Genomic DNA, 27,566 nt, shown 5'->3' with positions numbered 1-27,566 from the left:
TTGTTCGATTGTCTGGAATACTATAATACAAACTAGAGTGAAGGATGTTCTTGACATAAAACTACATGAACTTGAAACATCTGTAATAATAATCAAAGACAAAAGTACACGTGTACGGTCATATAATCATGCGAGGAATCCAAGCCTTTCTCCATTCTTCTTAGCCAGACGAATCAAGCCTTGCCTTTGTTTACCGTCAGCTCCTATTGCTTTGCAGAACTCATTAATTACCTGAAAATCATTAAAAAAAATGAATAATTTAATAAAATTATCACAATTCTTAAGTCGAATCTCACAGTTCATGCATGCGTTTCAATGTTAAAATTTAATTTTTCTATTTTATCCAAAAATTTCATGTAACAGGAACGTAAGTGTAAACCGTACCTGAGAATGCAAGGCAATGGCTTTTCCTCTAAGCTGATTGAACCTCTTCTTGCCAACAATCTGGCGGGTAACCACCACGAGCGGCGCGAACAACCCTTTCCCTTCGTTAACGTTCTTCATCACCGGCTGAGCTCTAACCGCCTTTCCCACGCGAACAACGTTGGGAACCGATTTAGCCAACATGGCGTGGTCTTTACCTCCATTAAACGAACTCCCCAAACCTCCCTTAAACCCGACTGTGGAGACCGCCATAGACGACATAGTCGAAGCTCTCTTGTAGCTCTGATATGAAACACTGGTTTTCTTCTTTTCTTTGTTGCTCAGCAGCTTGTGAGTGGTATTTTCTTGTTTATTCGAAGCGATAGATATATTCATTTTTAGGGTTTGGCGGTGTGTGGAGGAAAGAGAGCCATTGAAGCATTTGGTGGCCACACATATACTAGTGGCTTTGGAAGGTGAGATTGGCGTATGTGTTTTGGTTACTGCTTTTGTGATTAACCGTCCACCATTTTCCGGGAAAATCCGGATCTCGAATTCTAGTGGTTCTTCTTTGGATGACATAATGGTATCCGTTGGATTGTTCATACGACGATCCTCACCGTCAAACTTAGATTCCACTCCACCATATTTATTTTAAGGTAAAATAATTTTTAGGAGATTTGATTATTAATTGGGTTACAAATGAATCACTATTTTTCTCTTAAAAAATTATAATTTAATTACTCAATTAAATATTATAACATCTAATATTCAAGTATTTTTCTATTTTTTGTATATTTAGAGGATCATGTAGGGTGTGTGTTAACATATATCGATATGTACTATGAACCCTAATTATAGATCGACATTTTTTAAAAGTGTTCATGTCCGGATATGTAGGTGTCTGATGGTTATACGTATGCAGTATGATCATGAACCGAGCTCAATACCTGAACCAAACTGTCCATTCGCCTTCTCGTCCTTCTTTGAATGAAGCCTCTGGTGCACTGTGGAACAAAATTGCCAGGAGGAGGACATTTAAAGCTCCAGTTCTTAAAATTCCAAATATGAAAACAATAATTTAAGAAAGTTGTTTACCTTTACATGGTGTGAGTGTCGCATGTAATTTAAGATTATGCCATGTTACTCAGACCAGCATGTTAATATGCAATACCGAGTGTTTCAACAAAGAAAAACGAAGATACCAAAAGAGACAAATCCTCCATTAGTGCTGAAATCTTCAAAAGGTTTCCCTTATCATTTGCAGGGTATATGGCGATAGCCCATGTGATAGAAACACTCCTTGGGACAGCAGAGGAGTCGATATTGACAGGTAGGTAAACGGTTTGGATGCTGACGACTGTTGAAACAAAAACCAGAAAGATGAATTGTTCAAACATTTTGTTCAGGTATAGCATACATTGTGAAATGACCTCAAATTCTTTCATACGCATAAACACATACATAAACCTATACATATATGATATATTCAAATTTAGGATGGCAGCAGAGTCGGTTTAGGATTGGTCATAGTTGATCTCGAAATAAGGTAATAGCAGACAATGTTGGAAGATTACCTTAATGTAGTATTCAACAGAGCCGAATTCATACAAGTGATGATCAACCTTGAACATGATAATATGAGTTTATCCTACCGGCAATCTCAACTGTCTATTTTCACTCATCCAACGATTTGCATATTCTATATATATATATAGATAGATATATAACACGGGCACTTATACGAACACATGGATTGCAGTGGAGTGATTCATAATTCTTTCGACATAAAAGAAACAATGGCTTACTTGTATATTCTGAGAAGTATCTCCTACAAATCTGGTGAAGCTCTCTCGAAACTCGACAGTTTGGATCAAAACGAAAACCACCCAATTCTTCTCCCTCGATTATATCCTCAAAACTCAAGCATCCAGAGTGTTTAAAGCTTCAACAATGGCGGTTCTGAACTGAAATACAAAATGTATTTGAAAAGAGAGAGAGAGAGAATGATTTGTTTGTTTTTGGAGTGAAATGCAAGTTCAATGTTGAAATCATGGTTAGCAACCTCTTAAGCAATCACCCACTATCCTCTCTTTCTCTCTGTTTTTATAAGATTTGCTTTACAAATTATCACATTTGTAGAGTAAGCCAAATTGATGATTTGTCAGATATTCCTATCATCATGTTCCTCCTCCATTGATCAGTGTCCACCATGAAAAGATGAGTCCTCACATGATGTTTCGCAATCATTGATTTTAAATTTTGATTTGTTTTCTTTAATTTGGTGCTAAAACCACACATTGGATTCAATTGAATTTTTTTAAACAAACTAATTAAATCAAGGTGGGATTTCACTTTAGAATCTCATTACAGATTTGTTGGAAGATTGCAATTTTTTCGTATACCGAACGATGATCTTGTTTATATAAAAACCCGAAATCATCCTTCTAATCAAATAGACTAAAACAACCACAACATCAAACCTAGTTTAGAATTGGACAATGTCGAAAACCTCGACAGAAAAGTGTTGCAAGCCAAATCTTTAACAATGGGAGAATTTTCCCTCCAAACAAACAAGAAAGTTCTTGAGATGGGTAGGAGAGATTTGCATAAGGAGAAGCCTTTCGCTACGCCGCCTTAATTGCACTGGATCTTGCTTTCAGGTTGAGGAAGATGGCCCTGAAAGTTAGCATACAACAAAAGCATTAGCAACATGTCTATGTATGCTATACGAACATCGATACGAGGACAAATCCCTTAATCATACAGAAATATACATATGTCGAACACAAATCTGTCTCCGAAATTCACTTCAACGCAACAAACGAAAGGAATAGAATACGGGAACGACGGATGAAGGGCTCACCAGCAGGAGGCTACAAAACTGTGGAACAGAACTCGGAACTGCAGAGGCATGTACTGGTAGTTTATCCAGCCAACTATAGGCCAAAACTGCAAGTTGTAGACATATAGCTATGTTACCGGACTCTATTTTAACATGGGGTACAACAGTATGATCTTTCAAACCTATGGAAAACATCGGGAAAAATCGAATATACTCGTCCCGAGTTTGAGTACAATAGCTACATAACCGTATATCGTGCATCGTTTCTGTTGACATACCTTCCATGCAGTCAATTGAATATTCGGGTAATCCTTTCTAACTTTACTTCTGACTAAACCCAATGGCCTTCCTGAAAAACAACAGCACAATGTTATTTACAAAAACAGAATTGCATTCATTCAGCATTCCACTTATGTAGTATGTTTATATCTATGAATGTTAATCTGATTCGGATTACTGCAATTCAATATTAAACTTGGATCAAAGGCCAAACCCGAAGCATTTCGACATTGCTGATACAACAAGAACAACAACGGAAATCATAATACCAATAATATCACAACTCTATGTTACTTGGAGATCAGCGTCGAATACAAGTACTTCAAGAAGACGAACATGCATACCTTCAACCACTAGTCCATAATACATCATGAAGAAGAAGTTGTTCCAAGGAGAAGAAGTCAATTGTTCCAACAACACCTTGAACAATCAAAAATCAAAATTCAAATTTTCCAAGAACTAAACAGTGAAAGAAAACCTGGGAATTGGAAGTGAAAGCCAATATGAAAATCATGTGTTTTCTTACCTTCTTTGCAACAGTTTTATTGCCTTTCTTTCCCCTGAAGATGATATCCATCACTTTATGAAGGAAGTGCCCAAATGGTCCTGAATATGCAAACCCATAAAGCTGCAAAGGGAATCCAATTTTTCTTTCAATTTTCTTGGCATCCAAACAGGAAACTTGAGAGTATGATCCAAAGTTCAAACACAGAGAGAGCAATAAATGCAAAAAAAAAAATAGTCAACCCATACCATGATCAGAAGCAATCTTCTCAACTGAAGCCTTTTGACCCCAGAAATCTTTTGAGCTATCAAATCACTGCAACCAGCTAAACACCCGGCTGTGATTGCCTGCACAATCAATGAACAAATCAAACAAGATCCCATTGATGGGAAGCACAAATCGAAGCGAGAATTCAATAAAGTAATCATTTTGAAAACATGGGTATTGATCAAAATGAGAGAATATAAAAAAAAAACATGTTGATTTTATTACCTTGGTTCTGAGAGGGTGAGCTTGAAGTTGAATAAGATATTTTCTCCATGCTTCTTGGACAATATCAGACATGGTGAATTCCAGAGGGTGACAAGAAAGTTGACGAGTGACTGTTTGATCTTTTAGTGTTAATGGAGTTTCTGGGATTATAGGAAAGGACAGACGATGTACGAGGATGGAAGGGGATCTGTTCTAAAAACGACCGCTTGGGTGTTTTTGGTTGTTAAGAGTATTTGGAGTCTGGTTTTCACTTGCCGATGTCTACCAATCCTCTTTGGTCAAAGTCCCTGATGTACACGTTCCTCCCTCCCTCATTGTTTTCTTAGGATATAATGCAACACATGCCACTCAATTATTAGTAAGTTTATAAATAGATCATAAAAATTTAAAACGTTTCAAATAGATCATTCAATTGATCAATTGTAACAAATAAATCCCCATGTTGTTAAAATTGAAACGGATTACTATTGAGTAATATGATTATTATAATCGATTAGGGATGAACACGAGACGAGTTTTTAGTCGACCTAACCTGAACATCATATTCTTTTCATCTGTCACTCGACTCAACTCGGGTTTTAGAAGACTCTACTCGACCTAAAGCGAATTCAACTTTTAAGGTACAAACCTGCACATACACCCGCACTAGACTCAACACACTAATTTATATAAAAATTCTCATTTCATTAGATAAAATAAGGATCTAATTGGAAAAAATATATAGAAAGAAGAGTATTATTACAATTATCCCTAATTATATAAAAAATATTCCCGAATCAAATCAGGTCGAGATTTTTCTTCCTAAACTCAAACTAGACCCGATTTAAACTTACATTTTATAAGAAAACTCTGATCAAATAGAATCAAATCAGAATAAAACTCGTTTTAAGTCTAAATCTCATATTCATCTACATGTAAAATGACTCAACTGTTACAAAATACAAATAAAATAACATAATCGTAATTAAAAAATTAACGTTTATTTCAATTTTTCTTTTGCAACAAAATGACATGGCTACCAGTTCTCTTTGGTCAAAGTCTTTCAAGTACACGTTTTTCTTACTTTTAGGAAAAAGTACATAGTAGGTCACTCAATTATTAGTAAGATTATAATCGAATCATTAAATTTCAAGAAATTACAAACAAACTGTTTAATTAAACATGTCAATATTTACTGTTATGGGCAAAGGAGAATGGTAATGGGTCAGACAGAGCCCTGGTCCCTAAAACTTCAGAAAAGTAGCATTTGATCCCATTAACCTATTTTTAAAATTTTAATTTGATCCCTTTAAAAGTTTAAAAATTCTTATTAAGTTTTAATTTCTTCAAATATTTTTAAAAGTCTCCTTTTTCTTGAAAGATCTCATTAAATCTCAATATTTTTAAAAAATTTAATTTCAACTTTTAATTGTTTTTTGAAAATTTAAGTAGACCCCTAAATTATTTTACCAAGATCCTCCACTGGTAACGGGTTTCTTGTCTTGGAGATGATCTCAATAAATAGGACGACAGATGATTTGTTGGATGATGCGATAAGGCTTCACAGTTCATGTAAGATGGCATTGTCAGAGCAAATGGAGGAGATTTTTAGATTCTGGATTGCTTGAACAAATCAATGAGCAAAGTCAGAACATGTTGGGCTGTTTGGTTTGGTTCACTAATGTGGGTGTTGCATGCATGTTCTGTTGAAGTTCCTGTCGAGAGAATTGAAGATTGATGATGTTGTCACTGTTGCATACAATTAAGGCAAAGACTGCATCAAATTTATATATATGCACAACAATGGATAAACGAACTCGAGCATCAACTCAATGAAGTCAACCCAGTCTACTAGTCCAAGTGAAGTAAAGCATGAATATGTTGCTAAACCTTCAAACAAAAATCCCCAGCTAATAATGGAGAAATCTATGTTGAAAATCAATTGTATTGTTCACATTAGCTTTGCTTGCTTTGAAGGATCAGCTTGTTGGTGGATCTCATGGCGATCTACTTTCATGGAAGGATTCGTGTTCCATGTGGTTGGGAGCATCAAAGGGTCATCAGTTTGAGACTGCCTGCAGGAAGATTTTATGTTACAACAGCTTTCTAAGGGAGGCTAACCTATTCACTAACAGTTTGAAAGGCAATATCCCGAGTGAATTCGGACAATTGAGACGGCTTCGTTCACTAAATTTAAGCCAGAATAATCTCGAAGGTAACATCTCCATGCGAGGTTTTAAGAAATGTTCAACATCGAAATCTAGTCAAGCTGATAACTTACCTTTGTATTAACTTACCAAAATAGGAGCAAATCAAAAGTTCAATGAGTAAATTAAAAAATTTTAAACTTTAGTAACCAAAATAGGAGTGATGAAATTCATACTTTATTCTATTTTTAAAGGGGTCATTCTGAAATATTACCATTTTTGAAGAGGGCAAGACCTTGAGTAAGTCCTGAACATAAAATTTAGAGAAATTGAGTGGTAAGTTGGTGCTCTCTCGTGTTAGTGGTCTTAAATAATATATGTTGAAGGTTGCTTATTAAACTTAGTTTGATGGATCATATTTGAATTAAATGTTAAAGATTCTCAATGAAAAAAGATAATAACAAATATTGGTAGTGAATTTGTAATTATAGATGTTAATTATGGTAAAACGATATTGCACCATACGTAAGATTAGTCTAATAATTGAGTTTTACAAACACAGACATATTGGTGCTTTATTTCACTCGGACAACTCTAAATTAAACATGGATTCCATGCAGTCTTGCCTTGATTGCAACCAATTCAGCGACAACATCCTCAATCTTCATTCTCTTGTCAGGAACTTCGACAGAGCATGCAACTCCCACATTGGTGAACCAAACCAAACAGTCCAACATGTTCTGATCTCCTCGCTCATTGATTTCTTCAAGCAATCGAGAATCTAAGATCTCCTCCACTTGTTCCGGTAATGCCATCTTACATAAACTATGAAGGCTTATCCCATCCTCGAACATATCATCTGTCGGCCTCTTTCCGGTGATCATCTCCAAGATGATAATTCCATAGCTGTAAATGTCCCCTTCAGGGGATGTTGGATCACCCATGCCGCATTCTGAAACGATACGGTTACATAATACGAATACATCACAAGAAAAAGTATATCTAAGGCAAAAATAAGAGCACAAAAGATATGAAATTGACCTGGGGCGAGATACCCGATCGTTCCTTTGATGATCGAGGAAGTTGTTTGCTCGTTGTCCAGATCACTTGCAGTACAAAAAAGGAGCTTAGCCATGCCGAAGTCACTGACATGTGCAACCATGTCATCATCGAGAAGGACATTGGATGGCTTTAGATCCCGATGAACAATCGGTGTTCGGCAATGGCGGTGAAGGTAATCTATTGCATTTGCCATATCTATAGCAATGTTTAACATTTCAGCAAAGTCGAGTTGACGTGAGTGACCTTCACCGTGATCATGATGAAGCCAACTCTCTAAACTTCCATTTGCCATGAATTCCAAAACTATAGCCTTGAAATCATTGCCTTGGAAGTTTATGCTTGAACAACAAGTTATCAGCTTGACTAAATTCCGATGTCGAATATTTCTTAAAACCTCGCATTCAGCTATGAAACTCTTGACAGCCCCGAGGTTTTCAAGGTTCAGTATTTTGACCGCGACAGGGTTTTCTTGTTGATTAAGAAACCCTTTATAGACAGACCCAAAACTTCCCTTACCAAGGAAGTTCAAGGCTGAGAACCCGTTAGTGGCTTCAACAAGTTCCTTGTACGAAACTTGAAAGAGGCTAACTTGCTGCCGCAAAGACAGAGGAATCATTTCTTTTTGCGATTGTTTTCGCCAGCAAAGGATGACAATGAATGCAACCGAAACCAAGGCAAGCGAAAGGCTAATGATAATAACGACAATCGATTTCTTCGAGAAACCATTTCGTTTTTCGGTTTCCTTCTTACTGAAGCATTTCGAAAGCTCTATTTCAGGAATTCCCCCACAAAGATCCTTATTCCCAATAATAGAGAATCCACTGATATTCTTGAAAACCCCTTCTTCTGGAACTTCACTCTCCAATTGATTGAAAGAAAGGTTTAAATTCACCAAAAATGGAAGCTTTTGAAGTTCAAGCGGTATTGGTCCAGACAAGTTATTACCAGAGAGATCTAAGATTTCGAGACCTCGTAAAGAGCCGAGAGATCGAGGAATGCTACCTTGAAAGTAGTTTCCCTGCATGTGCAAGATTTTTAGTTCCGAAATCTCACCAAACTGCTCTGGAATTTCTCCTGAGAAACTGTTGTTATCAACATATAACTCTACGAGATTCTTTGAATTCCTAATATCTGATGGAAAGGTACCATTGAAAGAGTTGTAAGACAAATTCAGAGTAATCAAACTTTGAAAAGCAGCAACCAGCTGATCCGGTATCGTACCACCGAGTTTATTTAGCGAAAGATCCATCTTCTCCATATCTTTGCATCCCCTGAGAGTCGATGGAATCCTTCCCCCAAAATCGTTACCGTTTAAGTAAAGGTACAACAATCGAGAAAGATTGCCAATGGAGGATGGAATTTCACCTGATAAATGATTCAAAGAGATGTCTAACTGGCCAAGATTCTGAAGCTGTCCAATGGAAACAGGAAGTTTCCCTGTAAGCAAGCTTTCCCCGAAATAAAAAACCTCAAGCCCGTAAAGATTACCAATTCCTTGAGGAATGCTTCCAGAAATCGGATTCCCTCCCATTTTAAGAGCTTCAAGCTGTGCTGATAAATTTGCCACGGTGTCTGGCAACCTCCCTCCTAATCTATTCCCATGGATGAACAAATACTGCAATCCACTGCAATTTCTTAGAGAAGCAAGAAAATCCAAGTCTCCTGCTGTCCCGAGTCCAAGGTCGTTATCGTGAACATCGAACAGCAGAAGATTTCGAAGCTTTCCAAGATCATCAGGAACTAATCCACTGAAGCCATTTGAGCTGATGTCAAGCTGGTTTAGACCAGAGACATTAGAGACTGATCTCGGAAGTCTTCCATTGAATTGGTTTTCTGCAAGATACAGTGTTACAAGGTTCGGAAAAACGAAACCGAGCTGAGGTGCAAGACCACCAGATAAGTTATTTCGACCCATACTAACATGTGTCAAAGAGGAAAGATTGTAGATGGAACTAGGCATGATACCGGACAGGTTATTTTCAGCAATGGAAAATATTTTCAAGCTCGATAATCTGCCTAAAGCATAGGGTATACCTCCTTCCAAATGGTTATGTTGAAGTCTGAGATAGTCCAATGATGACAAGTTTCCCAAAGAAGATGGAATTCCCCCAACTAAATCATTTCTAGCAACGGAGAGTTTGATCAGATTCTTCATATTATCCCCCAAACCAAAGGGAATTTCTCCAGAAAGGCTGTTGTAACTTAAATTAAGAAAACAAGGCTTGAGCAGTTGCCAAGTTCCATAGGGATGTTACCATGGAGATTATTCTGGCTTAAATTCAGAGAACGAAGCCGTCTCAATTGTCCGAATTCACTCGGGATATTGCCTTTCAAACTGTTATTGAATAGGTTAACCTCCCTTAGGAAGCTCAAATTCCCAACGGATGGAGATATGGAGCCGCCAAGGTTCATAGCAGGCAGGCTCATGCTGATGACCCTTTGATGCCGCCGACCACATCGAACGCCTTGCCACTCGCAAAAATGGAGCGAAGCATTCCATGAAAGTAGACCACCAACAAGCTGATCCTTCAAAGCAAGCAAAGCTAGTCTGTCAGTTTCGTTCCCCATGGCCGCCATGCCAAGTTTGAAGGAAGTAGATACCAAGGTGATCACTGCAACAATGCAAAGCAAGAAGCTGAAGTGAACAATACAAATGATTTTCAAGCTTGATTTCTCCATTATATGCTGTGATTTTTTTTCTTGAAGGTTTAGCAACAAGTCTGATTACAAGCAAGATTCTGAGGGACAGGGAAAAGAAAGAGCAGAGCGGAGGAAAAATTTCGTCAGAGGTTCACATATATTCAACGTCAGATTACTCGAAAGCAAATAATCAACGCTCATCTTATATAAATTTATAACCGTTGATGGAACAAGATTACATCGACCATTAGCAGTTCATTTTTTCTTATTTTTTTATCAATATTTGAAATCTATGTTGAAAATCAATTGTATTGTTCACATCAGCTTTGCTAGATTTGAAGGATCACCTTGTTGGTGGATCCAATGGCGATCTACTTTCATGGAAGGCTTCGCATTCCATGTGGTTGGGAGCATCAAAGGGTCATCAGTTTGAGACTGCCTGCAGGAAGATTTTATGTTACAACAGCTTTCTAAGGGAGGCTAACCTATTCAATGACAGTTTGAAAGGCAATATCCCAAGTGAATTCGGACAATTGAGACGGCTTCGTTCACGAAATTTAAGCCAGAATAATCTCCAAGGTAACATCTACATGCGTGGTTTTAAGAAATGTTCAACATCGAAATCTAGTCAAGCTGCTAACTTGCCTTTGTATTAACTTATACCAAAATAGGAGCAAATCAAAAGTTCAATTAGTAAATTAAATTTTTTTAAACTTTAGTAACCAAAATAGGAGTGATGAAATTCATACTTTATTCTAATTTTTAAAGGGATCATTCTGAAATATTACCATTTTTGAAGAGGGCAAGACCTTGACTAAGTCCTGAATATAAAATTTAGAGAAATTGAGTGGTAAGTTGGTGATCCAACAGCTTGGAAATTTGTATATAAACGAATGCCAATTTCTTCAATCATCGTCGCCAATTCCTCTCATTAGAACTCTCCGACAATGAAAACCGCTATGTTCCTTATTGCCAAACCAGTTGCTGTGGCTTTGATCCTAACTTTTATGATGATCATGTTCATGCCTCTTGAAGCTCATCGGAAACTAGGGGATGGATGTCATCCTGGTCGCTTGGTTCCTGGGTCTCGATGCCCTTTTCCTCCAGCAGGAGATGGTAGACCCTGACTTGCGCCGCCATACTTCGCTGCCGAGGTTCTTACTCTATATGTATCGTGTCGATTTCTATTAGTATCTATATTCTAGGTATGGTATCGGTACCAACCAAATGTATCAACATAGTTTTGGATTTCCAAGTTTATGAAAAACCATTGAGCCCTTAAGTTCCTTGAATGCACTTTTACAACTTTAAGACTAGGTTTCAAAAATACAATTATAATGGGACGAGGCACCCCTTAAGCGAGGTCAAAGATTCGAACTCTGATGATTACGAATGAGCAAATTGAGTTGGGAGGGTCGTCATTGGCTCTACTGTACTCGATCTAAATTAGTCAATTAATAGATTAGACACCAATGATTAATTTAAAAAAATTACAATTCTAATCACTTGAATACAATTCAATTTACCTTTTTAAGAACCATTAATCTAACATTCTATTGTTTTCAAAAATAAATTTTGAGTCATTGATATTATTATAAGTTGATATAATACGAATTCAAATAAATATAATTATGGAGTTTAAATTTTACATATGCATGAAACAATTTTCTTAATAGATAATACAATTGTTATAAATTTTATCGTTAAAATGTTAAAATTTATGTAAGTTGTTAATAAGTATTTATACATTTATAAATAACATTATTTCATCATCAATTTAGATATAATTTTATATCAACTTTACAAGTTAAATAATTAAATTTAAGTTTCTAAAATTATTGGGTTAATTGGATTGTTTTAGTTGTAGTAGTTCTCTGCTTTCTTTGTTATAACGAAATTCAATATTCATCCAAAAAAAACAAGAGAATGTTGTTATTTTCAAAGGATCCCGTTAGATAAAAATCTATAATTGTGGGAATACATGTATAGTGTACAATGTTATTATCATAAAGTATGATACAAAATTAAGTGACCAATTATGTTACATGTGTCATATATAGATATTAAAATATAATGAAATTATAAGTATATATACCTTAAGTTGTATTTATAATTTAATGAGGGACATAATTATAAATGCTTAGTAAATTGACCTAATTTTATTCTATATGAAGAGATAGTAGTCCCCAATAAATGGGATGGTATGGTTTCAAGGGCTTCTTCTTCATGGAAAGGGAAGTCTCTCCTTATCACCATTTTGAAAATTTCTTGGACTGCTTGCATCTATTTTCTATGGCAGGAAAGAAATCAGAGGGTCTTCCTAGGACGTCATAGAACGGTTGAAGGTTTGCTCAAAGATGTCAAAGAAGTCGTTGGAATTAGACTAAGGGGAACTAACATAAATAGACTTGATAGTACTAATCTAAAGCTTTGTAATGCTTGGGATATTGTCTAACCAATCTCTTTTGTATTGATTTTCCTTTTGTCGTTTCCCTTGATTGGTTGATTGGTTGTATCTTTTTGACATTGGGTAATAAAATCTGAATTATCCAAAAAATAAATAAATAAATAAATAAGTCAACTTGTATTACTCTTATCTCATCATAGAGTTTTCACAGCAAGAGAAAACTTATCTTCTTAGAAGATCACAACAACAACAAAAATGCAAGAACTTCAACCTATCAATTAATTATTTAGATAAGCTTTCGCATCTAGTATTTTATTCTTAATAATTTGACATACATATCCTGCCTAGGTTTTATGTTTATTATGATTTGGTTATGACATATCCAAGTTTGAGCGGTTATTTCTCTAGAATGTGAGTGCGTGGTCATTAAGTTAAGGTATTAGTTATATAAAAAAAAAAGAACAAAAATAACTTTTAGTTAATGAATTTAACAACTTTCTATCACAGTTCTTTTGATCTCAGACTACATGTCATTGGAAAAACTAGAATGGAAAATCTGTCAAGTTTAGGTATGAAAAGATATAAGAAAAAAAAACTCGATTAAAACCTTGCCAGCTTAGTCAAGCTGATATATAAAGCTTGAGACTCGGGACTTAGTCTTAGAGGAATCGACCCCGTCAAAAAGGGTAAAATTGCAATAAGATCCCTATAAAAGAATACTATATACAAATTAATAAAATGGTAAATATTTAATTTGACCTTTAAAAAGCGTATAATTAAAATCTGTATTAAAGTACCATTTTGGTTTGGTTACCAATCCTTACCGATCATACTAATCCATGTGCCTATATAAAGGACGAAGTCAAGCCCGTTGGTGGGATGGGATAAAACTAAATTTTGGAGGAGCCAAAACTATAAAATTATTTTTAAATGGCTTAAATTAAATACTATAATTTTAGGAGGGACTAGAAGTGTAATGTTTTCACTTGATTAAAGACTTAAGAGACTTGATATGACATTTAAAATTAAAGAGGAACTAAAATGCAAAATCCCATTATTCAAAGGGGAAGTTAAGATTTCTTTTTCATTTATGAGCCATTTTCTTGGGTGGGGACTTAGAATTAATGCTTGTGTTTTTGGCAATGACAACATGTTAAAAGGAAGACTTATCCCATTAACTATAATTTGATCTAACGGGATAATATGTTAGGCTTCTTAAATAATATTTAGAATTTGAATTCTAGGGATGTGAATGTACATGATTTTAATTAATTAATTAATTAATTAAATACGAATGATTAAATATATATATATATATATATATATATATAATTTTTGTTTCAATCAATTTTAATATCCAATATAAATCAGTTTTATCCATATATAAACATATTTTTGGGGGGGGGGGGGAATCACGTAACGGATTAAGTCGTCTGTGAGTCTAGAGACGAGTCAGCCCGACCCACTCCATTGATACAAAACACATTTTTTTCTTTGTTTCATCTTTTCTCAAACTAAAAAAAAAAATTGACTCCTTTTTTAGGCAAACCAAAATGTTACCGGTCATTGTCGCATTAGGCGTTGTTCATCAATGTCAACCATCACCATTAATGATGATTGAAATTCTAAAAAAAAAAATCCTAAATTCACACCTAACCATACACGAGTAGATCTAAATAAGTTTTCAAATTTTTTTAAGGGAACAACAATCGAAATATAATTTTTTTAAAGGGTCAAATTGAAAATTTACCTTAACATTAATTTATGATCTTATACTTTTGAAGGGAATCTTTATGTAATTTTACCATTTTGAAGAGACCAATACCTTGACTAAGTCCTGAATATCAAATTTAGAGAAATTGTGGTGGTAAGTTCGTGTCAACACCTTCTTCTTCTTTTTTTAAAAAATGGGTACTTTGTATTAGATATCACAAAGTATTCCATCCCAATGACCTCATTAAAAAACTTCCCTATACGTAAATGGAGGAAAAAGAATGAACCTTGGTAATGAGAAGTAGAGAGAATAGGTGATTACACAGGAAAAGCATTTCTCTTATTATCAACATGAGCAGCAATTTATAAGTGTACAATGGCTCAATAACGGCTCAACAAACTCTCTCTAACTGCTTAACAGCCTTAGCTAACTTTTAACAAACTAACCACCTGTTTAAAGCACATACACGTGAATGCACAGCACATGCATAGACCAGAACCATACGCATATCAACAGTCTAACATTCCCCCTACTATTTCCTTCTTCTCTTTCTGCAACTAGACTAAAGACACCACACACACGTTTTTGCGAAATTCTTCGAAGGCAGTCTTAGACAAAGCTTTGGTGAACCCGTCTGCAACCTGATGTGCGGCTGGAACGTAGTTTACTTTCAGCAGGCCAGCAGCAACTTTTTCCCGAACGAAATGGACATCCATGTCGATGTGTTTGGACTAAGCGTGATAAACAGGGTTTGCACTCATTGCTACTGCCCCTGTGTTATCACACCATATTACTGGTTCTTGTCGCTGTGGAAGACCAAGTTCAACAAGTAGAGCATTTATCCAAGTCACTTCTGCTGCAGTGTCTGCTATGCATTTGTACTCAGCCTCCATGATTGATCTTGACACAGTTTTTTGCTTTTTAGAACACCAGGTAACCAGACATTTGCCTGCAAACACTCCAAAACCAGATATGGACCTTCGATCATCAACATTCGCGCCCCAATCTGCGTAAGCAAATGCGGCAATCATCAAGGAGTCATCCACTGGTCGAAACAACAACCCATAGTTAACAGTACCAGCCAAGTATCTCAATATTCGTTTGATTGCAATCGTGTGCGCTTCACGTGGCGCCTGCATGTATTGAGCTACTTTTCCAACACTATAAGCTAGGTCAGGTCGTGTATGGAATGCATACAACAACGAGCCTACTATACTGCGATACTCTGTAGCATCCGTCAATAACTCTCCCTCGTTTGCTGACAACTTCGAAGCCAAGATCATCGGCGTACCACAACCAGCAGCTCCCTTCATTCATGCCTTCTCTAGAAGTTCAAGTATAAATTTTTTTTTGACTTAGCATAACAGTGCCATTTGAACGATGTACTTCTATTCCCAAGAAGTAACTAAGCATTCCTAAATCTTTGAGAGAGAACCGTTCTCCAAGCAAGTGCACTACCTCTTGAATTTTGCATGGTGACTGCCCAGTAATAACGATGTCATCAACATACACTAATATATAAATGTCACTGCCATGCCCCTTGCTGATGAACAATGAATGATCTGCTCGGGATGCAGTAAATCCCATTTCAACAAGGTTGTCTCTAAGTTTGGTATGCCAGTTCCTGGGCGCTTGGCGAAGACCATAGAGGGCCTTGTGCAGCTTGCAGACAAGAGGAGTTCCATCCTCAGCCATTTGCTCAAACCCCGGTGGTTGTTTCATGAAAACATCTTCCTCTAAGTCCCCATTAAGAAACGCATTATTGATGTCCACATGTCTCAATTCCCACCCATTTGTTACAGCTAGAGCTAGCACAATATTGAAGGTGGAAAACTTCACAACCGGGCTAAAGGTATCAGTGAAGTCATAACCAGGCACTTGTGAAAAGCCCTTCGCAACTAACCGTGCTTTATACCTATGAACAGATCCATCAGGGTTTCGCTTGATTTTGAATAACCACTTGCAGCCCACTGGAACTCGCCCTGCTGGAAGTTTTACAACTGACCATGTATTATTTTTTATAAGAGCATCCAGTTCAGCTTGAATTGCTGCTCTCCAGTTATCAGATTGCAATGCATCATGAACTGAGGCGGGAATTTCATCTTCAAAGTAGGTGGCGTACGACTTGGGTTTGAATACCCCACGCTTGCTGCGAGTCACCATGGGGTGACAGTTTTGCCTTAGCAAGCCTACAACATTGTTTCCAGACCCACTGGGCAGATTATCACATGCATTTATTCCAGTGCCAGTATGTTCATCAGCATCAGTCATATTAATATCGGAACTGGTAGTCGTGGTAATTTCTAAAACCGGCACAACCTCTTCAACGGTGTCTAAGACAGGTACGATTTCAGCCACAACTTCAGGCGGCGCTTGTTGTTGAACTTGATCTGCAGTAGTTACAACTGTATGTTTTTGCATTTGATCTGCAGCAGTTTCAACTGTGTGTTGTTGCATTTGATTTGCAGCAGTTTCAACCTCCTCCTCATTCACACTATCTTCAGCATCGACTGGAACAGCTACTTGATGCCATCTTTTGATATTAGAAACAACTGGAATTTTTGGAGCCTGCCACGTTGGTGTCCTGTGAAGCACCTTTCCAGTGTCTTTACCTGCAAATGGAAACACTAACTCATTAAATATGACATGGCGTGATATATAAACCCGTCCATTGCTTGCAAGGCACTGATAACCCTTATGCTTAGGGCTGAAGCCAAGACATGTGTAAGCCTGCGAACGAAACTCCAACTTATGATTTTGAAATGGCCTTAAGTGAGGGAAACATTGACACCCAAACACTTTCAGCTGAGAATAATCAGGTTTCTTGTTGTATAACTTCTCAAAAGGTGACATTCCATCAAGAACCTTAGTAGGCAATCGGTTAATAAGGTGGGCAGAAGCTACCATGGCATATGACCAATACCTTGACTAAGTCCTGAATATCAAATTTAGAGAAATTGTGGTGGTAAGTTCGTGTCAACACCTTCTTCTTCTTTTTTTAAAAATGGGTACTTTGTATTAGATATCACAAAGTATTCTATCCCAATGGCCTCATTAAAAAACCTCCCTATACGTAAATGGAGGAAAAAGAATGAACCTTGGGATGGAAAATAAGATATAAACATGATCCCTATTACAACATAGCCAAAGCCGAAAACTTCGTTGCTAACCCAGTCCATAACTAGCTACAAAGATTAGATACATACAGTATCCTATATGAAATACAAACATTAACTACACACCTCCAAACGAGCAGAAATCCCTGCTTCATCCATCAACCCAAAAGAGCTTTAACATAAACCTATCGATGAACACTGGACACAAGATCACTGCACCCAAGAAACTAGGCACCAGCATGGACACTAGAATAGCAGGAGAGAAGAATGAGCCAAGAAAGGAACGAAAAGCATAAAAATAACGGTGATATCATGTAATAGTTTAGGTTTTAGGTCAGATCTTATCATGTCAGGTTAAATTGCATACAAATAATGTCAGGTTAAATTGGATACAAATAATGTCAGGTTAATGTAACAGTTCGACTCAGATCAAGTTAGGTTCAAGTCGAATCAGATCAGGTCATTTTTAAGTTGATCTGAAATTGGATTCAGTTCGAATCGATATCAGTTCAAGTCAAAATGGTTCGGATCCTAACCAACGAAATATCAGGTTAATTCCAGATGGAGTTCAGGCCGGATCTTGTTCAGATCAGGTCACATCATTAATAAATAAAATTCAGGTTAGATCTTACTAGGTACAATTGAGTGACAACATCCTCAATCTTCATTCTCTTGCCCTAATTCCATGCTGAGTGTTTTGTTTTTTTTATTGTAGATTAGGTTGTTTGGGGGGTCTCTCTGCTTTTGGAGATCTCCACTGATTAGTGCTCAAATTATGCATTATTTTGTGATTAATTACTCCTTGATTAGTTATTTTAAGTTGCTAACTTGGTCTTTTTCGTTCATTTTCAATGCAAGAGAGTATATTCCAGAAATGTTAATAAAACTGATGAAATGTGTAATTTTTGATTTTCTGGAATCATGACTGGATTAACGGGCATGATTTCGTTGATGTGACATCCAGTCAATAGCTTCTAGAAGGTCCAGTCAGTAGATTACGTGGAACAGGAGACTTAGCAACATTTTTCAAATTTAAATTAGGATTTATTTTTAATTTTAGGAATTATCTTTCATAATTATCTTTTAGTTTTAATGTAATCTTTTAGGAATTTTGAGGACTATAAATACCCTATTGTGGTAAGCCTCAATTCATCATTAGGATCATTGAGATCATTCACTCTTGAATTCTCTTGTTTCTTTCTTTAGTTTTATAAAGTTTTACTTTTTCTTTTATTTTTCTTTAAAAGTTTTCTTTTTAAAAATGCTAAGTATGATTTCTATCATACTTAGCTAAGTTTTCCATAGCCAAAGGCTAAAGCGATGACTCGATTCTGAATTGAGAGAATCCAAAAGCACTCAAACCAATGGACAATCGCACGATCCAAAAATTAGTCGCGACACCTGCCATACAACAACCCTTTTGTATCGTCTTTCCTCAAGGCTAAACTCTGTTTCAACTAAAGACAATGCTTATTCATCTTCTTCTTACCTTCAACGGGCTTCCTGATGAAAGTCCACAAAAACATTTGGCCGAATTCCACTTGGTTTATTAAAGCATGAAACCACAGAGAGTTTTCGATAACTAAATAAAATTACGAGCTTTCCTTTTTTCTTCATCTGGTTTAGCTAAAGAGTGGTTATTTTACTTACAGCCAAATTTTATCCATACATGGGTTGGTTTAAATCGAATCGTTCTTGACAGGTTTTTCCCAGCGGTAAAGGCAAGCGAATTGAGTAGAAACATATTGGGAATTAAACAAAAAGAAGGAGAGCCGCTTTACGACTATTGGGAGATATTCAAGAAGCTTTGCGCAAGTTGTCTGCAACACGGATTAACCGAGCAAATGCTTCTCCAGTATTTCTATGAAGGAATGATTCCCTTAGAGATGAAAATGGTCGATGTTTCTAGCATGTTGGGCTGTTTGGTTTGGTTCACTAATGTGGGTGTTGCATGCATGTTCTGTTGAAGTTCCTGTCGAGAGATTTGAAGATTGACGATGTTGTCACTGTTGCATACAATTAAGGCAAAGACTGCATCAAATTTATATATATGCACAACAATGGACAAACGAACTCGAGCATCAACTCAATGAAGTCAACTCAGTCTACTAGTCCAAGTGAAGTAAAGCATGAATATGTTGCTAAACCTTCAAACAAAAATCCCCAGCTAATAATGGAGAAATCTATGTTGAAAATCAATTGTATTGTTCACATTAGCTTTGCTTTCTTTGAAGGATCAGCTTGTTGGTGGATCTCATGGCGATCTACTTTCATGGAAGGATTCGTGTTCCATGTGGTTGGGAGCATCAAAGGGTCATCAGTTCCAGACTGCCTGCAGGAAGATTTTATGTTACAACAGCTTTATAAGGGAGGCTAACCTATTCAATCACAGTTTGAAAGGCAATATCCCTAGTGAATTTGGACAATTGAGACGGCTTCGTACTAAATTTAAGCCAGAATAATCTCCAAGGTAACATCTCCATGCGAGGTTTTAAGAAATGTTCAACATCGAAATCTAGTCAAGCTGATAACTTACCTTTGTATTAACTTATACCAAAATAGGGGCATATCAAAAGTTCAATGAGTAAATTAAAAAAATTTAAACTTTAGTAACCAAAATAGGAGTGATGAAATTTATAATTTATTCTATTTTTTAAAGGTCATTCTGAAATATTACCATTTTTGAAGAGGGCAATACCTTGACTAAGTCCTGAATATAAAATTTAGAGAAATTGAGTGGTAAGTTGGTGCTCTCTCGTGTTAGTTGTCTTAAATAATATATGTTGAAGGTTGCTTATTAAAGTTAGTTTGATGGATCATATTTGAATTAAATGTTAAAGATTCCCAATGAAAAAAGACAATAACAAAGATTGGTAGTGAATCTGTAATTATGGATGTTAATTATGGTAAAACGATATTGCACCAAACGTAAGATTAGTCTAAATAATCGAGTTTTACAAACACAGACATATTGCTGGTTTATTTCACTCGGACAACTCTAAATTAAACATGGATTCCATGCAGCCTTGCCTTGATTGCAACCAATTCAGCGACAACATCCTCAATCTTCATTCTCTTGTCAGGAACTTCGACAGAGCATGCAACTCCCACATTGGTGAACCAAACCAAACAGTCCAACATGTTCTGATCTCCTCGCTCATTGATTTCTCCAAGCAATCGAGAATCTAAGATCTCCTCCACTTGTTCCGGCAATGCCATCTTACATAAACTATGAAGACTTATCCCATCCTTGAACATATCATCCGTCGGCCTTTTTCCGGTGATCATCTCCAAGATGATAATTCCATAGCTGTAAATGTCCCCTTCGGGGGATGTCGGATCACCCATGCCGCATTCTGAAACGATACGGTTACATAATACGAATACATCACAAGAAAAGTATATCTAAGGCAAAAATAAGATCACAAAAGATATGAAATTGACCTGGGGCGAGATACCCGATCGTTCCTTTGATGACCAAGGAAGTTGTTTGCTCGTTGTCCAGATCACCTGCAGTACAAAAAAGGAGCTTAGCCATGCCGAAGTCACTGACATGTGCAACCATGTCATCATCAAGAAGGACATTGGATGGCTTTAGATCCCGATGAACAATCGGTGTTCGGCAATGGCGATGAAGGTAATCTATTGCATTTGCCATATCTATTGCAATGTTTAACATTTCAGCAAAGTCGAGTTGACGTGAGTGACCTTCACCGTGATCATGATGAAGCCAACTCTCTAAACTTCCATTTGCCATGAATTCCAAAACTATAGCCTTGAAATCATTGCCTTGGAAGTTTATGCTTGAACAACAAGTTATCAGCTTGACTAGATTCCGATGTCGAATATTTCTTAAAACCTCGCATTCAGCTATGAAACTCTTGACAGCCCCGAGGTTTTCAAGGTTCAGTACTTTGACCGCGACAGGGTTTTCTTGTTGATTAAGAAACCCTTTATAGACAGACCCAAAACTTCCCTTACCAAGGAAGTTCAAGGCTGAGAACCCGTTAGTGGCTTCAACAAGTTCCTTGTACGAAACTTGAAAGAGGCTAACTTGCTGCCGCAAAGACAGAGGAATCATTTCTTTTTGCGATTGTTTTCGCCAGCAAAGGATGACAATGAATGCAACCGAAATCAAGGCAAGCGAAAGGCTAATGATGATAACGACAATCGATTTCTTCGAGAAACCATTTCGTTTTTCAGTTGCCTTCTTACCGAAGCATTTCGGAAGCTCTATTTCAGGGATTCCCCCACAAAGATCCTTATTCCCAATAATAGCGAATCCACTGATATTCTTGAAAACCCCTTCTTCTGGAACTTCACCCTCCAATTGATTGAAAGAAAGGTTTAAACTCACCAAAAATGGAAGCTTTTGAAGTTCAAGTGGTATCGGTCCAGACAAGTTATTACCAGAGAGATCTAAGATTTCGAGACCTCGTAAAGAGCCGAGAGATCGAGGAATACTACCTTGAAAGTAGTTTCCCTGCATGTGCAAGATTTTTAGTTCTGAAATCTCACCAAACTGCTCTGAAATTTCTCCTGAGAAATTGTTGTTATCAACATATAACTCTACGAGATTCTTTGAATTCCTAATATCTGATGGAAAGGTACCATTGAAAGAGTTGTGAGACAAATTCAGAGTAATCAAACTTTGAAAAGCAGCAACCAGCTGATCCGGTATCGTACCACCGAGTTTATTTAGCGAAAGATCCATCTCCTCCATATCTTTGCATCCCCTGAGAGTCGATGGAATCGTTCCCCGAAAATCGTTACCGTTTAAGTAAAGGTACAACAATCGAGAAAGATTGCCAATGGAGGATGGAATTTCACCAGATAAATGATTCAAAGAGATGTCTAACTGGCCAAGATTCTGGAGCTGTCCAATGGAAACAGGAAGTTTCCCTGTAAGCAAGCTTTCCCCAAAATAAACATTCGTAAGCCCGTAAAGATTACCAATTCCTTGAGGAATGCTTCCAGAAATCGGATTCCCTCCCATATAAAGATCTTCAAGCTGCGCTGATAAATTTGCCGCGGTGTCTGGCAACATCCCTCCTAATCTATTCGCATGGATGTACAAATACTGCAATCGACTGCAATTTCTTAGAGAAGAAAGAAAATCCAAGTCTCCTTCTGTCCCGAGTCCAAGGTCGTTATCGTGAACATCGAACAGCAGAAGATTTCGAAGCTTTCCAAGATCATCAGGAACTAATCCACTGAAGCCATTTGAGCTGATGTCAAGCTGGTTTAGACCAGAGACATTAGAGACTGATCTCGGAATTCTTCCATTGAATTGGTTTTCTGTAAGATACAGTGTTACAAGGTTCGGAAAAGCGAAACCGAGCTGAGGTGCAAGACCACCAGATAAGTTATTTCGACCCATACTAACATGTGTCAAAGAGGAAAGATTGTAGATGGAACTAGGTATGATACCGGACAGGTTATTTTCCTGGATGGAAAATATTTTCAAGTTCGGTAATCTACCTAAAGAATCGGGTACAACTCCTTCAAAATGGTTATGTTCAAGTCTGAGATTCTCCAATGATGACAAGTTTCCCAAAGAAGATGGAATTCCCCCAACTAAATCATTTCCAGCAACAGAGAGTGTTATCAGATTCTTCATATCATCCCCCAATCCAGAAGGAAGTTCCCCAGAAAGGCTGTTGTAACTTAAATTAAGAAATACAAAGCTTGAGCAATTGCCAAGTTCCATAGGGATGTTGCCATAGAGATTATTGCGATTTAAATTTAGAGAACGAAGCCGTCTCAGTTGTCCGAATTCACTCGGGATGTTGCCTTTCAAACTGTTATTGAATAGATTAGCCTCCCTTAGGAAGCTCAAATTACCGACGGATGGAGATATGGAGCCGCCAAGGTTCATAGCAGGCAGGCTCAAGCTGATGACCCTTTGATGCCGCCTACCACATCGAACGCCTTGCCACTCGCAAAAATGGAGCGAAGCATTCCATGAAAGTAGACCACCAACAAGCTGATCCTTGAAAGCAAGCAAAGCTAGTCTGTCAGTTTCGTTCCCCATGGCCGCCATGCCAAGTTTGAAGGAAGTAGATACCAAGGTGATCACTGCAACAATGCAAAGCAAGAAGCTGAAGTGAACAATACAATCGATTTTCAAGCTTGATTTCTCCATTATTAGCTGTAATTTGTTTTTCTTGAAGGTTTAGCAACAAGTCTGATTACAAGCAAGATTGTGAGGGGCAGGGAAAAGAAAGAGTTGAGCGGAGGAAAATTTCGTCAGAGGTTCACATATATTCAACGTCAGATAATCAACGCTTATCTTATTTAAATTTATAACCGTTGATGGAACAAGATTACATCGACCATTAGCAGTTCATTTTTTTTCTTATTTTTTTTTATCAATATTTGAATGATAAGAAAAAGGGATAAGAAGGATTGTAAGATGGAAAGTCCCAATCCAAAGAAGAAGAAACCTCCTCCTCTCGCTTAGTATAGTGTTTACATACTGACTTCTTAAACGTTTTTTTTTTTGCTCAGCAAGGATTGATTTTATTGATAATTCACTATGAAAGAATGCCTCGTTAAAAACCTCCCTAGACCTAAATGGAAGAAAAAATATATTCGAAACAAAAACACAACCGTTAAAAACCTCCCTAGACCTAAATGGAAGAAAAAAATATATTCGAAACAAAAACACAACAGAAGCAACTAACAGAAACAAACAACAAACTCCTAGAACCTACTGAAACCACTAAACAAGCCCCGACCTTAAAAGACTAGAACGCCCAGACAACCATATCAAGACATCAAATTCCTTACACAAAATCTTGCACAAAAGTAAAGAAACATTAGGACTGCGGCCAACGCCCAACTCCTTTTCAATTGCAAATAATCAAACTCTTTAATTCAGCGATGAAGATCCACCAACGCCAAGGATTTCTTATAAGTATTTATATCAAACTTAGACTCATTATTATTATTATTAGATTAATAAAACATATAGATGTAGCCATTAGTTAGTAAGTAGCTAGACAGAAGAGTTGTATATCCAAAGGTATAATGATAAGTTTGTATTAAGATACCTCTTTCTGGTAAGAAGCATTGCGGGATACAGGTATAACGATAAAAAGAGCCAAAACTGTAAAATATGGACTGCAACGGACGGTGTCAAGATACTATTTCAAGGGGACAAAATATAATGAACCATAAAAAATGAGGTAACATCTCCATGCGAGATTTAAGCCAGAATAATCTCCAAGGTAACATCTCCATCAAAGGGTCATCGGTTTGAGCCTGCCTGGGCTGCAACTTGGCGGCTCCATATCTCCATCAGCGGGAATTTGAGCTTCCTAAGGGAGGCTAACCTATTCAATAACAGTTTGAAAGGCAATATCCCGAGTGAATTCGGACAATTGAGATGGCTTCGTTCACTAAATTTAAGCCAGAATAATCTCCAAGGTAACATCTCCATGCGAGGTTTTAAGAAATGTTCAACATCGAAATCTAGTCAAGCTGATAACTTACCTTTGTATTAACTTATACCAAAATAGGAGCAAATCAAAAGTTCAATGAGTAAATTAAAAATTTTTAAACTTTAGTAACTAAAATAGGAGTGATGAAATTCATACTTTATTCTATTTTTTAAAATGATCATTCTGAAATATTACCATTTTTGAAGAGGTCAAGACCTTGACTAAGTCCTGAATATAAAATTTAGAGAAATTGAGTGGTAAGTTGGTGATCCAACAGCTTGGAAATTTGTATATAAACGGATGCCAATTTTTTCAATCATCGTCGCCAATTCCTCTCATTAGAACTCTCCGACAATGAAAACCGATATGTTCCTTATTGCCAAACCAGTTGGTGTGGCTTTGATCCTAACTTTTATGATGATCAAGTTCATGCCTCTTGAAGCTTATCGGGGACGAGGAGGTGGATGTGCTCCTACCTATGGTCAATGCCCTTTTCCTCCAGCAGGAGGACATGGTAGACCCTGACTTGCGCCGCTCATACTTCGCTGCCGAGGTTCTTACTCTATATGTATCGTGTCGATTTCTATTAGTATCTATATTCTAGGTATGGTATCGGTACCAACCGAATGTATCAACATAGTTTTGAGTTTCCAAGTTTATTAAAAACCATTGAGCCCTTAAGTTCCTTGAATGCACTTTTACAACTTTAAGACTAGGTTTCAAAAATACAATTATAATGAGATGAGACACTAGATCCCTTAAGCAAGATCAATGGTTCGAACTCTGATGTTTAAGAATGGAGCAAATTGGGTTGGAAGAGTCGTCATTGTCTCTATTGTACTCGTTCTAGATTAGTCAATCCCATTATTTAAAGGGGACGTTAAGATTTATTTTTCATATATGAGCCATTTTCTTGGGTGGGGACTTATAATTAATGCATGTATTTTTGGCAATGACAACATGTTAAAAGGAAGACTTATCCCATTAACTATAATTTGATCTAACGGGATAAAATGTTAGGCTTCTTAAATAATATTTAGAATTTGAATTCTAGGGATATGAATGTAGATGATTTTAATTAATTACTTAATAAACCAAATACGAATGATTAACTATATATATATATATATAATATTTGTTTCAATGAATTTTAGTATCCAATATAAATCAGTTTTTTATCCATACATATTGATTTACATCTTTTTAAGATCGTTAGATGAGTAAAAATTAACCAAAGTCAGAAGTTTTCTTAACATAAGATAACAAATGATAGGCTGCCATGAGATGAGGTTGCCGTGGAGCTGAAACGAATTGACTTAAAATATGAACTCAATAAGTGATATCAGGCCTAGTGTGTGTAAGATACAGCAATCGACCAACCAATCTTCTGTGCAGTTGAAGTTCTTGTAAGAGATCACCTTCATGTATGCTTAATTTGTGATAAGATGGAGTGGTGGTAGCAGGGTTTTTGACTTGAAACTAATCGCGGAGTTTTGTACGACGATATGCGTAGTTTCACGGTGGGAGACTGGGTTTTGGTTGCAACAGTGAGACGATTCTGTTAATAGATTGGGTTTATGTTTAATGTCGTATGTATTTGCATTTTTAGAGTTAAACATATAAGAATAAATTGGTCGAACTCATCGACCGGCCTCAATGATAAAAGAGAATGTTTTTCTTTTTAGAGGATTCGAGTATTTGTCACTATAGGGTGTGGATCCAAATAAAAGAGGTAAGATCCCCTATTTTCTTTTCCAGATCGATTCAACCAATTAAAAAGGAGAATAGAAAATTCAACAGAGTAAAGGTACCTGGATCCAAATACAAACGACTTAAGCACCTTCTTTTTCTATAGGAAGAACTTTCCTCCTTTCTACTACCTCCAAGAGTCGTTGAAGCGTTCAATACTAGCGACTAATAGCCTCCACCATTCATTCTACATCGAGGTCGATGTCTAGGAGATGAAGCAAAGATATTTAACTGATGAGACATTATTTCGGGTCCTAATTTTTTAAGGAATATTTTGACATCTAATATTTTATATTGGAGTAAAAAGTTTCTCCATATTGAAAACCGTTGGTCAACAAACGATCAATACTCTAAAATAGAGATTTTTTAATCCTAAAATGAAATATTAAGACCGAAATACTCTAGAAAAAGAATACGAGCCAAAGAGACTAATTAATAGAGTGTTAGAGACGTATTTTGATATTAGTCATGTTATTGTAGATGCTCATTTTGTCCGGGACGTCTTATGTGTATCCTTATGATTAATTTCTGGTTATTACTAAGTTCGTAGGACACGTTAGTTAGGGTTATCATTAATGATATGTTGGATTTCATAGTGGTTACGTGTTCTATATTAGTGATGCATACGAGTATATACATTGGGTACTTATAAATATTATAGTATTTATATATATAAATAAGTAAGTAACTAAATACTGATTAATGTTTTATTTTGGTCTTTTACAAATTCTAATTAAACTAAGATTACAACAGGTTGGACCAAACGAGCCCAGTTCCCAACAACCCAGTTCTTCAGCCCAACTGAAGAAACCCTAACCCATTA

General features: G+C 36.7%; 5 protein-coding genes across 6 annotated transcripts; all 5 read right to left on the bottom strand.

Annotated features, from left to right (window-relative positions):
* Window positions 1-33: 33 nt before the first annotated feature.
* On the bottom strand, window positions 34-783 carry LOC120175235 (protein PROTON GRADIENT REGULATION 5, chloroplastic-like). Its single transcript, XM_039181905.1, has 2 exons — window positions 385-783; window positions 34-231 (listed from the first exon to the last, which is right to left on the bottom strand). Exons 1-2 carry the CDS (start codon window positions 757-759, stop codon window positions 127-129), a joined length of 480 nt encoding a protein of 159 aa, XP_039037836.1. The 5' UTR covers window positions 760-783; the 3' UTR covers window positions 34-126.
* A 2,041-nt stretch (window positions 784-2,824) lies between these two features.
* On the bottom strand, window positions 2,825-12,878 carry LOC120175236 (peroxisomal membrane protein PMP22-like). The gene is made up of 8 exons (XM_039181906.1): window positions 12,863-12,878; window positions 4,485-4,563; window positions 4,241-4,339; window positions 4,014-4,115; window positions 3,832-3,907; window positions 3,487-3,557; window positions 3,230-3,315; window positions 2,825-3,042 (listed from the first exon to the last, which is right to left on the bottom strand). The coding sequence occupies exons 2-8, from the start codon at window positions 4,554-4,556 to the stop codon at window positions 2,991-2,993; spliced, it is 558 nt and encodes a 185-aa protein (XP_039037837.1). The 5' UTR covers window positions 4,557-4,563; window positions 12,863-12,878; the 3' UTR covers window positions 2,825-2,990.
* Window positions 7,190-8,366, bottom strand: LOC120175234 (probable LRR receptor-like serine/threonine-protein kinase At3g47570). Its single transcript, XM_039181904.1, has 2 exons — window positions 7,652-8,366; window positions 7,190-7,562 (listed from the first exon to the last, which is right to left on the bottom strand). The coding sequence occupies exons 1-2, from the start codon at window positions 8,286-8,288 to the stop codon at window positions 7,210-7,212; spliced, it is 990 nt and encodes a 329-aa protein (XP_039037835.1). The 5' UTR covers window positions 8,289-8,366; the 3' UTR covers window positions 7,190-7,209.
* On the bottom strand, window positions 8,441-9,827 carry LOC120175222 (putative receptor-like protein kinase At3g47110). The gene is made up of 2 exons (XM_039181890.1): window positions 8,565-9,827; window positions 8,441-8,518 (listed from the first exon to the last, which is right to left on the bottom strand). The coding sequence occupies exons 1-2, from the start codon at window positions 9,825-9,827 to the stop codon at window positions 8,441-8,443; spliced, it is 1,341 nt and encodes a 446-aa protein (XP_039037821.1).
* Window positions 12,879-20,419: 7,541 nt separating the features above from the next.
* Window positions 20,420-23,813, bottom strand: LOC120175226 (putative receptor-like protein kinase At3g47110). Of its 2 annotated transcripts, XM_039181895.1 has the most exons (3): window positions 21,258-23,813; window positions 20,994-21,059; window positions 20,420-20,905 (listed from the first exon to the last, which is right to left on the bottom strand). In XM_039181895.1, the coding sequence occupies exons 1-3, from the start codon at window positions 23,692-23,694 to the stop codon at window positions 20,553-20,555; spliced, it is 2,856 nt and encodes a 951-aa protein (XP_039037826.1). In that variant the 5' UTR covers window positions 23,695-23,813; the 3' UTR covers window positions 20,420-20,552. The 2 variants fall into 2 exon arrangements, with proteins under 2 accessions (XP_039037826.1, XP_039037825.1); XM_039181894.1 differs by having other exon boundaries at window positions 20,994-23,813.
* Window positions 23,814-27,566: the final 3,753 nt, after the last annotated feature.

This window comes from Hibiscus syriacus, unplaced genomic scaffold (genome assembly GCF_006381635.1).
Source record: "Hibiscus syriacus cultivar Baekdansim isolate YM2019G1 unplaced genomic scaffold, ASM638163v2 tig00112159_pilon, whole genome shotgun sequence".
In the NCBI taxonomy this organism is placed as follows: domain Eukaryota; kingdom Viridiplantae; phylum Streptophyta; class Magnoliopsida; order Malvales; family Malvaceae; genus Hibiscus; species Hibiscus syriacus.
The sequence above is the reverse complement of the archived record's forward strand: the minus strand, read 5'-3'. Positions and strand labels throughout refer to the sequence as shown.

Excerpts from the sequence above, each read along its gene's own strand:
- LOC120175226 (XM_039181894.1), bottom strand. The coding sequence starts at position 23,694 with ATGGAGAAATCAAGCTTGAAAATCGATTGTATTGTTCACTTCAGCTTC. Across the intron at positions 20,906-20,993 it reads GATCGGGTATCTCGCCCCAG|AATGCGGCATGGGTGATCCG; the intron begins GTCAATTTCATA and ends GTATCGTTTCAG.
- LOC120175236 (XM_039181906.1), bottom strand. The coding sequence starts at position 4,556 with ATGTCTGATATTGTCCAAGAAGCATGGAGAAAATATCTTATTCAACTT. Across the intron at positions 3,908-4,013 it reads ATAAAACTGTTGCAAAGAAG|GTGTTGTTGGAACAATTGAC; the intron begins GTAAGAAAACAC and ends TGATTGTTCAAG. Across the intron at positions 3,316-3,486 it reads TTCAATTGACTGCATGGAAG|TTTTGGCCTATAGTTGGCTG; the intron begins GTATGTCAACAG and ends TACAACTTGCAG.
- LOC120175235 (XM_039181905.1), bottom strand. The coding sequence starts at position 759 with ATGAATATATCTATCGCTTCGAATAAACAAGAAAATACCACTCACAAG. Across the intron at positions 232-384 it reads CCATTGCCTTGCATTCTCAG|GTAATTAATGAGTTCTGCAA; the intron begins GTACGGTTTACA and ends AATGATTTTCAG.
- LOC120175234 (XM_039181904.1), bottom strand. The coding sequence starts at position 8,288 with ATGATTCCTCTGTCTTTGCGGCAGCAAGTTAGCCTCTTTCAAGTTTCG. Across the intron at positions 7,563-7,651 it reads GATCGGGTATCTCGCCCCAG|AATGCGGCATGGGTGATCCA; the intron begins GTCAATTTCATA and ends GTATCGTTTCAG.
- LOC120175222 (XM_039181890.1), bottom strand. The coding sequence starts at position 9,827 with ATGAAGAATCTGATCAAACTCTCCGTTGCTAGAAATGATTTAGTTGGG. Across the intron at positions 8,519-8,564 it reads TTCAAAAGCTTCCATTTTTG|AAGAAGGGGTTTTCAAGAAT; the intron begins GTGAATTTAAAC and ends GTGAAGTTCCAG.